At 50.6% G+C, this 13668-nt stretch overlaps 1 protein-coding gene across 6 annotated transcripts in view; it reads right to left on the bottom strand.

The window, feature by feature from the left end:
* Positions 1–1800: 1800 nt before the first annotated feature.
* The window catches only part of KIRREL1 (kirre like nephrin family adhesion molecule 1), a 107155-nt gene continuing 95287 nt past the window's right edge, over positions 1801–13668 (bottom strand). For 3 of the 6 annotated variants that reach the window (XM_036235165.1, XM_036235170.1, XM_036235167.1), the window contains 10 exons: positions 12345–12450; positions 12050–12198; positions 11682–11809; positions 10862–11036; positions 10679–10779; positions 9032–9230; positions 7632–7739; positions 7317–7456; positions 6676–6753; positions 5351–6440 (listed from right to left, as the gene is read on the bottom strand). In XM_036235165.1, coding sequence (XP_036091058.1) covers positions 5964–6440; positions 6676–6753; positions 7317–7456; positions 7632–7739; positions 9032–9230; positions 10679–10779; positions 10862–11036; positions 11682–11809; positions 12050–12198; positions 12345–12450 — 1661 coding nt within the window. In that variant the 3' untranslated portion in view covers positions 5351–5963. Of the gene's footprint in view, positions 6441–6675; positions 6754–7316; positions 7457–7631; positions 7740–9031; positions 9231–10678; positions 10780–10861; positions 11037–11681; positions 11810–12049; positions 12199–12344; positions 12451–13668 lie in introns of all 6 variants that reach the window. The other 3 variants (XM_036235166.1, XM_036235168.1, XM_036235169.1) reach the window with 2 other exon arrangements.

The following is a 13668-nucleotide window of genomic DNA, read 5'->3' as shown; positions in this document are numbered from 1 at the left end:
CTGGAGGAGATGGCCTTAGAGTAAGGTAAGTAAAATTTGGAAATGAGAAGGTAAAAGAACATGGGCATTCAGGATGAGAAAAGAGCATGGACAAAAACACCGGGGGCGGGCGGCAGGAAAGTGCAAGAGTATACTCCAAACAAGGCACGATTCCTTTTGATTGTGTTGAAATGCTGGGTGAGTGAAAGGGAGGGTTGAATGCGTAGATCCTTTTGGAACTAATGTTTCTTGAGGATTTTGAACTTTCATACTTGCGTGGGAAAGTGTAGACAAGAGCATGTTTATGCCTAGGGCAAGTACTCTTACTGCGAGGCAAACTAACTCATAAGATAGGACTGGCTTTTAAAACTCTGCAAAGTTTGATGATAAAGGGGCTGTGGTATTACTTATGCTCAGTCGTGGGGTAGGATTAAGGGTGACTATAGGGAGGGGCTTGGGGTCCTGGCACAAGAAAAGGCCTAATACAGGATACAAGATCTTGTGGCCTGTGAGAAAAGAGTGGGTGTGGTCCCTCGGAACCTTGTGTGGTGCCCCTATATAGCTCACAGACTTGTCCCAAAGTGCCTGCTGGCCCTGTGCTGAGCTCTGGGGATATAGTGAGGAATAAAAAGCATCCCAAGTGGACACAGCACAGGAAGCACCCCACCTAACACTACTTGGCCTAACAGAATTCTCCTGGGTCTCCAAGTTTACATGAATTTGCTGTTTCTCCTGTATTTTTTGTTTCACTCTATTCTGTTTGCTTCTGGATCCCAACTATCATTCTATGTTTTACCTGTGCCAGTTCAACTCCCCTGGCTGCAGCCTCAAGATTTACTCTGCACATGGGCCTCTGATTCCCATCTAGGTTGGCCTTGCCTTGGGCTGCCTACAGGCTCTCGGTCCTGGACACAGGCCTTCAGACTATAGCCCCTACTGCTCCCTGCCCCTCCTTCAGTGATAATTCTGGGCTATGACCCCCAACCTTCTTAGCAATGGGTCACATTAACTCTAAAGTATTTTTTTCATCTCTTATATCTGTATCTCTGTCTCTGTGTCTTTATAGCCTTTATGTACAAAAAGGTTACTGTGGACCATTTTTAGTTTGGTCGGTTAATTGGGTGAGAAAAACAATAAACCCTTGTATTTCTCTAATAGTTTACAGCTTTTGAAACCATATGAAAATAATTTATTTTCAATTATCCTCAAACACTCCTGTGAAATGAACAGAGAAAACTTTGCAAACTCTACTAAATTAGGAAAATTTAGAGTTTTTCAGCAAAAAGGCCTCTATATGTGTACATTATTTTCTTCATTTTGTTTCACTACAGGTTCACGAGATTGAGACCTGGTAACTGCTTTTTAACCAAACCACTGCATTTTAGGAAATGAAAGCAATCCTGCTCCTGCCCCCAATCCCAAATCTTTTGCGATCTGGATCCCAGAATCAGTCTCCTTTTTTCCTATCCCCCATAATCAGATTCTGCACAGAACATTTGGATGCTGTGTTGCAAAAGCACAGAGCCTTGAACTGTTTGTCCCTGAACTGCCATAACTGGCTTCAGGGTTCTGCAAGTCACTAACTGGTGAATGAAATGTGTTTGCCCCACAGCCTGGAGTGACACAAATTCAGTGTCTGCAATCTCATCCAAAAACCTCCTATCTTTTCCCCAAAATTTGGACAATTTCACCCCAAATCAGGCAAGCTATTAAGTAATGACAGCTGCTCATGCATTAATAACACAAAACATGGTACTTTTTAGAACATTTATATTTATATATATAAAAATTAAATATATAATATATAGTGTTTGAGACTAAAAATATAGTACATAATATTTAAAAAAAAGGAAAATGAAAAAAGGCAGAATAGGAAAAGTTGTGAAGAACACACAGATACACATTGCTAAAAATCTACAATGGTCTGTCCTAACAAAAATAATATTTTTCTCTCTTTTCTTAATTATCATCATGGATCCATTTATTATTGGGCTTTGGGTGGAGAAAATTCATGGAGCCAAGAATGGAGGTTGTAATCCCAAGAATGGTTGGGGTCGGAAATGTGACAACAGGGAAGCCCTGGGCCTCTTTCTGGTGATATTGGAGGCAGCCAAACCTTCTGTGGAGAATTTGATTGTATTGGCAGCTTAGCTGCTCTCTCTCTTCAGAGTTGGGGGTATTCTCAGGGGCAGAATATGAAGATCTCCAGAAACTAACAAAAGAGCCAATGGCCCACCAACATTTGACAAGGCCATTGATTAGGGCCATCAAAAACCTAGGAGTGGTGGGCAGGAGACTGGCAGAAATAAGTGATAGTTATATGCAAATAGAATTATAATTTTTTAAGGGCAGGCTTATACCAGAACCACCCAATATGGCCTGTGACTTCCACACAGCAAATATTTCTCCAGGAACAGGGCCTAGAGCTCCCTCACAGTGATGTAAGAAAATGAGATTCTGCCCTTCCCTCCATCTCCCAAGCCACACATCTTTCTGTCCTCTCCATCAGCCCAGAGGTGGAATTCAGGATTAAGCTGATAAAGGTGAGGACTTTCAGAAAGAGGCTGGCCTCCAGAAAAGGAGAGATGACAGGGAATAGGAAAAGGGATATTTAAATGCTATTTTTATAGCCTCTTCACAAAAAAATAAATGCTTTCCCAGTTACATCCCTGGGTCTGTGCCCTTCAAAGAAACAGTGGCTCATCCAGAATCACAAGAACCTCTTCATGACTCTGAATTTATGTTAGAACCACTGGACCCATTTCCCCTCTACTAGCTGCCCTTCCTACCTGCTCCTTCACAGAGGGGTCAGCTGTACTCACACCTTGCCCTCTGGCTCAAGACACCTGCAGGCTTCACTTTGTAAGTGGTCCCTGGGCTCCTAAAGACTAGGGTGGCAGGTGGCTACTCCCATTTCTCCCCACAGAGGAAACCTGGATACACAGTGGAGTCATCATACCTTGGCTTGGCCATAAAAACCCTTGTAAAACTTTCAGAATTCTAAGTGGGAAGTAGTTACCCAATGGCCAAAGGATAACCCCACATCAATTTTACTGAGGTTTAGGGTATGCTTTTTTGTTGCTAAGGTCAAGGGGTTCCTCGTGGAAATTCATTCACAATACTTCCAACAGGATAATGAAGCCAGTGGTGAAACCTTCTTTCAAGAGAATCTTTCAACTCCATCCCTCAGCGTACTGTTCCAAACTGCCTAGGCCTCTTCTCCTCACCAAATGAATACAGAAAGAGCAGAATAATTCCAGGGTTGTGCAACCCTTTTCTCTCATTTTACAGGCTAGAAAAATCAGGGGCAATGAAGAGGTTAGGCCAACAGTCAGTAGATGTCAGCTTCAGAATCAGGCCCTAGGTCTCCTGACTCCTATCTAGCCTCTTGACCAAAACATGGTCAAAGGTGGTCAGGACCAAGATGACCACAGCAAGTACTGAGGTGCCATACTGGAGGACTCCATCTTTGGACAACAAAGGGCACCTTCCACTCCCCAGACAAGCGGTTCCATTTGGCCTAACAGGTGGGTTCCAATTCAGATTCTGATCCAACCACTGTCAGTTGCAGTGTACAGAGATGGCTTTGGTGGCTGATGTCTCCCTGTGCCTTGCACTGCAGGACTTGCTTGGTACTCAGGAGGCCCCAGTTTGTGTTAAGGAACAGAGAACAGTAAGTAGCTCTGTATCAGGCCTCAGAAAACTAATGGTAACTGCAGCATCAGCTGACATCCGCCACCCTCCTTGCCATGGTTCAATAGAATGGGCCCAGCGCTTAAACAAAAAAGGGGGAAATAGATAATCTGGCCAAACCCTTAACAAAAATTAGGTTGGGGGGGGAATATTCCTATTTTAAAAGCTACCATCTTTAGATTTTAACTGTTTGGATTACCAAAGTCTTCTGGATTCTGTAAAAATAAAAATACGCATGACTCTGTCTGCAGAGGAACCCGCATTCTGAATAGGCCTTCTCAACTGAGCTCACACAAAAGGACTGCGCAGGAAAATGTCAGCTTCCGGGGGTGGAATGTGGCTGGGAGCCTGGATCAGGTCTTGGGAAGGGTAGGTTCGTGGGGCTCGCCCCAGCTGAAAAGGAAGATGAAGACGCAAGGTAGCTGCGAGGCCAAACCTAGAGCTACTTTCTTGCTGGGCATTAGCCAATCCTTACCAGCAGAGAATGTCACCCCACAGACCCACCTGCAAGGGTGGTGATGACCCATGGCTGATGAGCATGTGTCATTAAAGCGTACATGGCTAAGGAATGGTGGTCACAAGAAAGGGCGATGCGCTTTCTGGACATTGCACCGGAAACCACTCCTGTGTAGTTGGGGCTGAGAGTCAGGAGCATGCACCAGACCCTGCTTCTTGGAAGGGTGAGGCCAGGCAGGGGTACAGGTTCCTCTTAGGAGCGCCAATTCTTTGGTCAGCGGGTAGCAGCTGAGAAGGGCCATGTGGAATGTGTGCTTGCATGTGTGTGGGGGGAGGGGCGGAGGTGGCAGCATGGGCTACTGCTGAATGCAGTCCCCTCAGCGCTACTTCACCTGGTTCACCCTTCCTCTTATCAGGCCCCCTCCCCTATCTGTCCCCTAAGCCCTGCAATTCTTGACAGGGTGTCTGGGGCCCACAATACCCACTCCCTGCACAGCCTCCTTCCTACACAGGGCAGGGTAACCAAAGCTCAAGGCACTGAACATGGAAGGAAGAATACAATTGGTCCAAAAAAAAAAAAGACACCCAAAACCTGTCTAAAGAGAACATCTCCCATGCCCCCTGAAAGGTGGCCTCTAACCAGTTATGGGTTCTGGGGTAGACAGGGTGTCTGAGAGCCAGGTCCCCTCCCTAAGTCTGTGAGAACCCACCTGCAAGACAGGTCTCACCACCTGAATGCTTGAAAATGGATTCAAAGTGCTTGGAGAATGAGAATAATAGGTGTTAGGAATCTGATGGAGAGTAGGGGCCCCTCTTTCCTTTCCCCTGGGACTTGTATTTGGTGGGGAATTCCTACATTTTTTTTTTTATTCAAATGAGGTTTTCATTGTTTTTTGTTTGTTTTGTTTTTGGTCTTTGAAAAATAGCCTATAGCACCCCTACCCTCACCCCACAGTTCCCCAGGGAGGCTCAAGAGTTCAAGCCAGAAAGTGGGGAGACTGGAGAGAGAAAGGGGCTTGGGTGGGCTGCTCCTAGTGTGGGTTTTGGAAACTGCTAGGTTGCATGCAGCAGTCTTGCTGGTGAATCAGGACATGGTTCCTGACCCTTCCTTTCTCCACCACAGCCCCCCATTCCCCATTTATCCGTTTAGCCCAGTGGAAAGAAGGAAAGGGGGCAGCACTACTGGAGACAGCTGGATCCCTCTGCAGCTGACAGGCAGGTATTCACAGTGGGCAGCCAGGATGACTGGCATTTTAATCTCAGCTGAATGATAGTTGGACTTGAACTCAGTGCCAGGGCTGTTCTGTAGACAGAGAGAAAATAAGTCCAGGTCCCTTCTGCAGTCCTGAGGAAGGAGAGATGCACCAAGTATGAATGCAGATGGCACAGTGACTGGCTAGGCCATCCTGTTTCCTCCCGTGTGTGCCAGAGCTACTCATTCCTACACTTCATGTCCCCTAGGCCAAAGCCAGCTTATCCCCATATGACCCCTAACTATTTATGGGAGACCAGAGGGGTGGGATAGAAAGGGAATGCTAAAAAGTGCCCCCTCTGCTCTCCACAACCTTCACTTTCCTGTTCCCATGCTGGGGCCAGGCATGAGCACAGGTCAGAAGGGACACATCCCCCCGAAGAAGAGGAAAGGGCAGGCCCAGGAGGCTGGGGCATGCGCAGAGCACCATCCTCGGTGAGGCGTTTCTGGGAGACCTGCTCCCCACCTGCCATGGCAGTAGGAGGAAGGCTAGTTGGGGACAGGAGCAACGAGCAATGCCCCTGAATATCAGGGAACAGCTTCTCCTCTGCCCCGCAGAGATGCCCCAGCCAGGCTCTGGCCCCTACACGTGAGTCTGCATGCGCTGCTGGAAGCGCTGGCCATAGTCCGAGTGCTGGGATGTGTAGGAGAATCGAGTGGCTGTGGCATATTTGCCAATGGGGTCATATGCCTCGAATGGGGTCCGCTCTAGGCCAGAGGGCGGGGCCTGGGGGTAGCCCAGTCGGTAGGTGGGGTACCCTGCTGCCCCAGGGAAGGGGTGGGAACTGAACTTCTCATAGTTTTCGTAGGACAGCTGGCTGGTTGTGTCAGTGCCAGCTGGGGCAGCAGGGCCAGGGGCTGTGGGCTCAGGGCCGTACTCGGAGGCCGGGGCCCGGCTGTAGGTGTTGAGCTGGGCATAGCCACTGGAGTGAGAGAGACGAGAAGAAGGACGGCCGTCGAAGCGGGCAGGGCCAGGGGCACGGTAGTCAGCATAAAGCACTGCCCTGGAAGATGGACGGTCTTCATGGGCACGCACGTTGTAGTAGCCATTGGTGGGGTCCTGGGGGCGAGAGAAGATGGAGGAGGAGGAAGGACCCTCTTGTGTGTGCTGGTCAAATCTTGCCAAAGCATTCAGGGCCTCCTCCTCTGGCTCTGCGCTAGGTTCCCAGTCAATACCTCTCCCCTCCTCTGCTCTTTCAGGAAACCTGTCTGTCCTCCCCTCTGCCCTCAGGCCCTTGGAAAGTACACTCCTGCCCAGCCCTCATGCTTCCCTTGGCTCCTTCCCCCTTTCCCACCTTCATCTCATACTCCTCTCGGGTGTCCATGGTGTCACAGCGCATGTCCTGCTTCAGGTCCACATCATCCTTAAAGGACTGCAGAGCAGCAGGGGTGAGGCATTAAGAGACAGAAGTCCTGCTCTTGCCCCCTCTCACTGCCCAGCAACCCCATCCCCACACCCAGAGGCCATCTACTAACAGGAAGGGTCTGGGGTCACAGACAGCCTTGAGTTCTGTATCTCCTCCCAGCAGAGCCCCTGGGATGTGGTGGGAAGAGGCCAGAGACCGGAGATCTAGCACCAACTTTGTCACTAACACAAAAATGTGGCCTTGGATATGTCACTGCCCTTCTCTGGGACTCAGCAATGAGGCAGTTGGACAAGAAAACTTTTAGAGTTTCCAATTCTGACACTGTGAGAGAAGGACGGGGTGAAGGACACTTCCAGGGGGCCCAACCTGCCTATCCTCTGCTGGAAGCAAACTCGTCTGGAAGTGTGTTCGAACGTGTGTGCACACGCAAATCTGCCAGTGTGTGCGCATGAGCATTTGTGAGTATGAACGTGTGTGCGCGTGTGTTTCAGGACCAAGGTAAGCCGACAGAGGGGCCAGTCCCAAGAGCATAAAGAGAGAAGTGGGCCAGGGAGGAGCAGGACCCTCACCGAGTAGATGGCCTTCATGACCCGGGTCGCTGTAGAGACACTGGCGGTATCGTCTTCCCGGTCAGAATGCATTGTGAGTGGCTCGCGGTTCACTGTCTCCACCTTGATGTCCAGTTTCCTAAGGGTCACATCCTTGCGACCTGAGACAGGGGAAGGCAGCTTGACGCTTCCTGCCAGCCTCTGCAGTAGTCACTTCTGGACCCACCTGGGGTGGGAAGTGCAAATTCCACCCCCTCCCCGGGACCCTGAGGCTCTGCCTGCTGGGAACCCTGGAAGCAGTGGGAGTGGGCTGTTCCCCTCTGGGCCCATACTCACTGCCTTTGCGGCGCCGGTAAAGGAAGAACGCCAAGGTGATGAAGAAGACGGTGAGCAGAATGCCTGCGCCGATGGTGGCTCCGGCAATGATGCCCACAGGTAACACCTCTTCAGATGAGGAAGGAAAGGAGGGGGTAAGAATGGAGCCACTCCAGAGGTCTGAGCTCAGTGCTGGCTCAAGACCAGGCTGGCTGTAAGGCCACAAGCTCCACTAGCATGCCTGGATTATGCATGGAGCTGGTTTAATTCAAGGTGGGTTTGAGAGGAAGGTCTGCATTGTGTTTGGGTTTAGGCCTGATCTTTAGCTTGATCAGACTTGCTCATGTCACATCCTAGCAGCTGGGGCATCAACTTGACCCTGGCCTTGGTGGTCCATCTGTCCATTTTCTACAATCACCTTCTGATGAGGTTTGTCTCTCCTTCCTGGGCTTGGCTCTTGTTTGAGGTCAGTAGTCTCCAAATTCTTCAATTTACCAAGTGTGTTCTGACCTCTCTTTTATCATCTGCCCCACCCACACCATTGTGATGGCTCTATCTGCATCTACCCACCCAAAGCTCAAACAGTCCTCCTGGGTTTCCCCGGCTCCCCATAGCTGAGAAGGATCCTTGACTTCTGCCTCCAGCTTTCTCTCTTTTCCTGGCAATCCTGGGTAGATCGGGCCCATGTAAGGCTCTTCCCTTCCAGAAAGCCTTGCCTGCTGAGCCCCGTCTTACTCTCTACTCTCTTCTTCCACATCACCCTCTTGCTGGCACCCTTGGCTAAGACAGAACTGATGGGATCCCCAGTTATTTTTCCCCATCTTCCATGTCAAATAGCTAGTTCTAAAAATAAAATAAGTAAAAATAAATAAATAAATAAATAAATAAATAAATAAATAAATAAATAAAAATAAACCTTTCCTTCAGACTTGGACGCTTCCAAAAGTCAAAGGTAATGCCTTTTTTGTCATCATCTAGAAGCAACTTAGGGGAGGGAGGGAACTCATGTCTCCTATCAGACTAAGGATTCTTGAAGAGGTAGAGAACCAAACTTTACTGGGCATCTCATATATAAGGTATTTTATAAATATTCTCGCATGTATTCCTCATGCCAACCCAGTGAGGTAGGTGGTGTTATTCCTTTTCACAGATCACTTGATGTTTCTCCTTCTGAAATCATTTGCTGCCACTCTGTAAGCTCCTCCACTAAACTAAAGTTCCTTAGGGGCAGAGACTCTCACTGTTCACATGGGTCCCCGCAGCCCCTAGCACAGGGCCTGGCATATAGCAGATGCTGAATAAACATTTTAAAAAGTGAGTGGATTTCCCGAGCTGAGCAACATGGCCAGGTCTCGGGAAGAAGAGGGAGCTGAATCCCCAGGCTGCCCTGCACCCTGGCTGCCAGCTAGCACTGCCGTCACCTCGCTCTTCCAGCTGGATGATGGCTGTGCCTGGCCCGAAGCTGTTCCAGGCAGTGCAGTTGTAGTGGGTCTGAAAGTCGGCCTCCATGACGTTGTTGATGGTGAGCGTGGACAGCACCCCACTGCCCGAGTTGGTCCTCTCCACTGTATAGCGTTCCAGGGTCCCCACCTCCAGGAAGTTCTCCTTCCACGCCCATGCCTGGGGTGAGGAGGGCAGGAGAGGGTAAGGAAGGGGCAGGTGGCAGGAACACCTGACCCACCTTCAAGGCATCCTTACCCCATATTCCCCATGTACCCCTAAGCAGCCCAACTCTCACCCTGCAACAAATCTAAGTCGCACCTTCTTCCTCCAACCTTGGCATTGAACCTCCAGTCTAGGAGAAGCCATGGCTCCCAAATATGACTGAGACATGTGCCAGGAACATTCAGATATGTCTTAGGGACATTCTTTAAAATGCTGATTCATGGGGCCTCTCTCTTAAATGGGAATCTCCTAGGGAGAGGTCCGGGAATCCCTATTTTTATAATGATCCCAATTTGATGTGGGTGCAGCTGATCCAAGAAACTGACAATCGGGAACCCCCGATGTTGTAGAAAAAACCCTGGATGGGAGAATCAAGAACACTGTGCCCGAGTCCCTGTGTGGCCTCCCTTCCCCTCTCTGGGCCTCAGTGTCCTCATCTGTAAAGTGAGAGGATCAGGCTAGACAACTCTCAAGGTTTCTTCCACATAACTCAGTTTTTAACCTTACCTTTAGCCAATCCAGAGCCAGCCCCACACGAGCCTGCCCGGCTGGTTCTGGAGACCCAACCACAGACTCTGATAATGGGGAGGAGTTATCACCAGAGAGGGGTGTGCCAGGCTCCTTTACCCCTGACCTCCGGGGGGCAGTCCCCCCTGTGTCCCCTCCCTCTGAGTAGAGTTTGAGGAGTAGGTAGCGGCTGAGAACTGGCTCCTTTCCAGGATGCAAGCAAAGCTCCTGGGAGCCAAGCTGCCCCCTGCCTGGGCAGCAGTGGTAATAAAGTGTCCCTGGGCAGCCCTGGAGTTAGCCAAATGGTCATTAAATGTGATGAGGGATTTGACAGTTAATGGTCATGGAAGGAATTAATGGCTCGTGGGGTAGGGGAGAGGAGAGCGGGGGGAGGTGGGGGTGTGAGGGAGCCAATTGGGGCAGAAGAAAGGAGAGTGACATGTGGGACAGGGTGGGAAGGAAAGATGATGGGGCGGGGCCGAGAGGAACAGGGAAGAGGGAACAAGTGAAAGATCAGGAGGAAAGGGAAGATGAAGGAGAAGAGAGAGCAAGAGTGGTAGCCCAGGAGAACTGCCAAGGCTCCCAGTAAGGGGCTCCGCAGGCTTTCCGCACCTGCTGCTAGTTACTCCTCAGGGAGACCCTGTGAGGGCAGGGTCATGCACCTGTCTTATGATGATACTGAGGTTCAAAACACTAAGAAATATGCTCAGGGTCAAACAACATGTAAGAGAGGAGGTGCCATTTGGGCAGGGAAAGGGACAGAGGAACAGAAAGCCGGAGGATTAGAAGTAGAGACAAGTAGAAGCATAGACAGAAGAAGTGGGAAGAGGCTGAGCTGGAGCAGAGAAGCAGGTGGCCTGCTGTCCTCACATCACTATGCCAGTCTCAGCACTCACAATGCGGTCTGGGGGCGGCGTGCTCCCGATGAAACACTCCACCTTGCCACCATCACCCCTAACAGCGTACTGCACCGCCTCGCTGGAGATAATGGGGGGCCCTGCAAGCAGAAGAGGCAGTCAGGGTCAGCTGGAACCTACAGTGCCTGTCTATCCAGGCCTAGCCCCTTTCAAGCCACTCACCGTTCACATAAAGTGGCACCTCCCGCTCAGCCACTCCGATCCGAGGCACGATGGCCCGGCAGGTGTAGGTGCCGGCATCTGCCTGGGTCACCGACTTCAATAGCAGCTGGTTGCTGTTGCTCAGAACCTGGGCAGAGAGAGCAGCCTCGGGTGGGGAGCCAGGAGGCCTGGGCCCCTAGGTCCGTGTGGGCCCCACATGAGAGGCATTGGAGAGAAAGCAGGAAGGGCCAGTGAATTCCCAGAAGGGAAATAGAGTCCCAAGTCTGTCTGGTCCCTCTCATGACTCTTAACAGGTTGGCATTTAAACACATCATCTCTGTATAAGTAGGCAGAGAAAGGTGGGCCAGAGGGCAGGTGAGGCTGCAGTCACTTCACAGAGAATGCAAACTCTTTAGAAGACCTGTCCTGGTGGAACTCTGAAATCTCTCTTCCTGCAATATTGGCCTGAACTGTCTAACACGGGTCTCCGTAGTACTGTAGAATTCAACTTGCTCTTCTCTAGCGAAACATCCGAGCTCCCCTCCCTTCGCATGAAGCATTTGTTGACCACATCTCTTGCCACCCCAGCACCTCCACTCAAGCGCTCTTCCTCCACCCACACAAGGATCAGCGTGTCCCTCCCACTGCCACTGAACCGGCTAGTTGTTCTACAAGGAGAGCAGGGGTTGATCATGAACACTGTCCTACCCCTCCAAATCCCAAGACCCTAAAAATATCCCAGGTACAACTTGCAAAGTAACGCCACACCGCCCTTGCCCCGTCCCCACTGGTGGCCACGGCCCTTCCTCCCAGCACCCAGGAGAGGCAGCAAGTGTCTTACCATGTTTGAGTCCTTTTTGGTCCAGGTAAGGGTGAGGGGCGGATTCCCAACCCAGACACAGGTGAGGGTCACATCAGAGCCAATGTCTGTGGTTGTGGGTTTGGGGTCAACTACGATCCGGGGAGCAACTGAGGTAGAAGGGAGCAGCTTGTTAGGGTCTCAGTGTCCTCGGAGTCAGCTCCAACTGGCCTTCTCTTTCCTCACCTGCTACCTCCCCATGTCTATCTCCCATCTCCTCAGCTTCATGGTGCCTCCCCAATTCCACCCCAGGCCCTTTATAGGACCCTGCCCTCTTCCCTGCCTCCCCCTCTGTCCCCATGTCTTCCTCTCTGCCCTCCGTTCCTTCCCCTGCACTTGCAGCTACTCACAGTGGACATTTACTAAAGTGCTGACATTGGTGCTGCCCACTTTGTTGTGAACCTCACAGGACACAGGCTCCGTGAAGAAGGAATAATCGACATTTGTCTCATAGCGACTATCATGGGCATCTTCAATCAAGAAGCCCCCCTTGGCCCACCTGGAGGAGGAGGCAACATAGCGGCGTCAGGGCTTAGAGCCCTTTCACCCACATCCGGTGGCACTGCCCTCCCAGCACCCAGCTCCTGGCCTCAAGGGCCTCTCCAGTATCCTCCCCAGAGTGCTCCCAGCCCCTGCTCCTCGCACCTGTAGCCCAGGATCTCAGGGTTGGCAGTGGCCTGGCATGTAAAGACAACACGCTCGCCCTCCTGTACTGTTTGCGGCTCAATGGACAGGGTCACCGTAGGAGGGTCTGCAAAGGAGGGGACAGGAAGTCAGGATATTTTCTGCACCTTAAGTTTCTTTTTCTCTACCTAGTACAGTGGTCCCCAACCTTTTTGGAACCAGGGACCCGTATTCCTATGAGAATCTGTCTGATGATTTGAGGTGGAGCTGCGGCGGTGATGCTAGTGCTGGGGAGCGGCTGTAGATACAAATGAAGCTTTGCTCTCTTGTCTGTCGCTCATCTCCTGCTGTGCAGCCTGGTTCCTAACAGGCCATGGATCAGTACTGGTCGGCAGCCTGGAGCTTGGGGACTCCTTCCCTAGCACATACACTCGGACACCACCACTGTGAGGGAATCTGGCAATTAGAGATTGCAGGGTACGAGCTCCAAGAAATAAGTCGTCTTCCTCACCTTTATCCCTTGGAGCCTCTAGGGGGCTGTCTGGGGGTGATGAACACAGATGAAACCAAAAGAACACTCAGTAGGTGTAAAGGATGGCGGCGACCACTAGGCGCCAGTGTGGGCTCGCCTGGCTCACTAAAAGCGATGGGGGTGGGGCATCTCTCCAATTGCTGCCCACACTCCCACCCTGCCCAGGGCAGAGGTAATTTAGTGAGCACGTACAAGATAGCATACTCCATGCTAGACGCTCTTACACTATATCTCTTTTAATACTCATAATGCTAAGAAGCAAGTACAGATCCACAAACCCTTATCTGAAACCCCAGAAACTATGTGGTTCAGAATTTGGAATTTTTCAAATCATAGAGGGATAATGGTGTACACAGACCATTTACTATGTAAAACCTCCAGGAGGGTCTGGCAGCACCTCACAGTAAGGGACATGAACACCTGTGCAGTGAAATGTACGGCTCTTCAGATCAAGTGGGTTATGACGTAAAAGACAACAAAGAGGCTTGGTTCAGATTTTGCCACCAAATCACTTTTTGTTTGGAATTTTAGATAGGGGATTGTAGGCCTATATTTAATTTTATCCACATATGTAAAATTGGAAACTGAGGCTCAGAGAGATTAAATCGCCACCCAAAGCCACACACTGATTTAGACTATGTGGGAACTGCCTGATAGCTGATGCTTCCTCACCAGTTCTCAGTGCCCATGGGTCGAACCAGGAAATCTTTGCAGGATTAAGAAAGTGAGCATCTGTCCTGGCCCCCTGGAGGATTCTTCTGTGCTTCTTCCAGGGTCCCTGCAGTCCCTCTCCCACTGCACCCCTCCAGCCTG

The sequence above is a fragment of the Rousettus aegyptiacus genome, unplaced genomic scaffold, assembly GCF_014176215.1.
Source record: "Rousettus aegyptiacus isolate mRouAeg1 unplaced genomic scaffold, mRouAeg1.p scaffold_m13_p_17, whole genome shotgun sequence".
NCBI classification, from domain to species: domain Eukaryota; kingdom Metazoa; phylum Chordata; class Mammalia; order Chiroptera; family Pteropodidae; genus Rousettus; species Rousettus aegyptiacus.
Note: the sequence above shows the minus strand (reverse complement) of the source record. Positions and strands in the feature narration are given on the sequence as shown.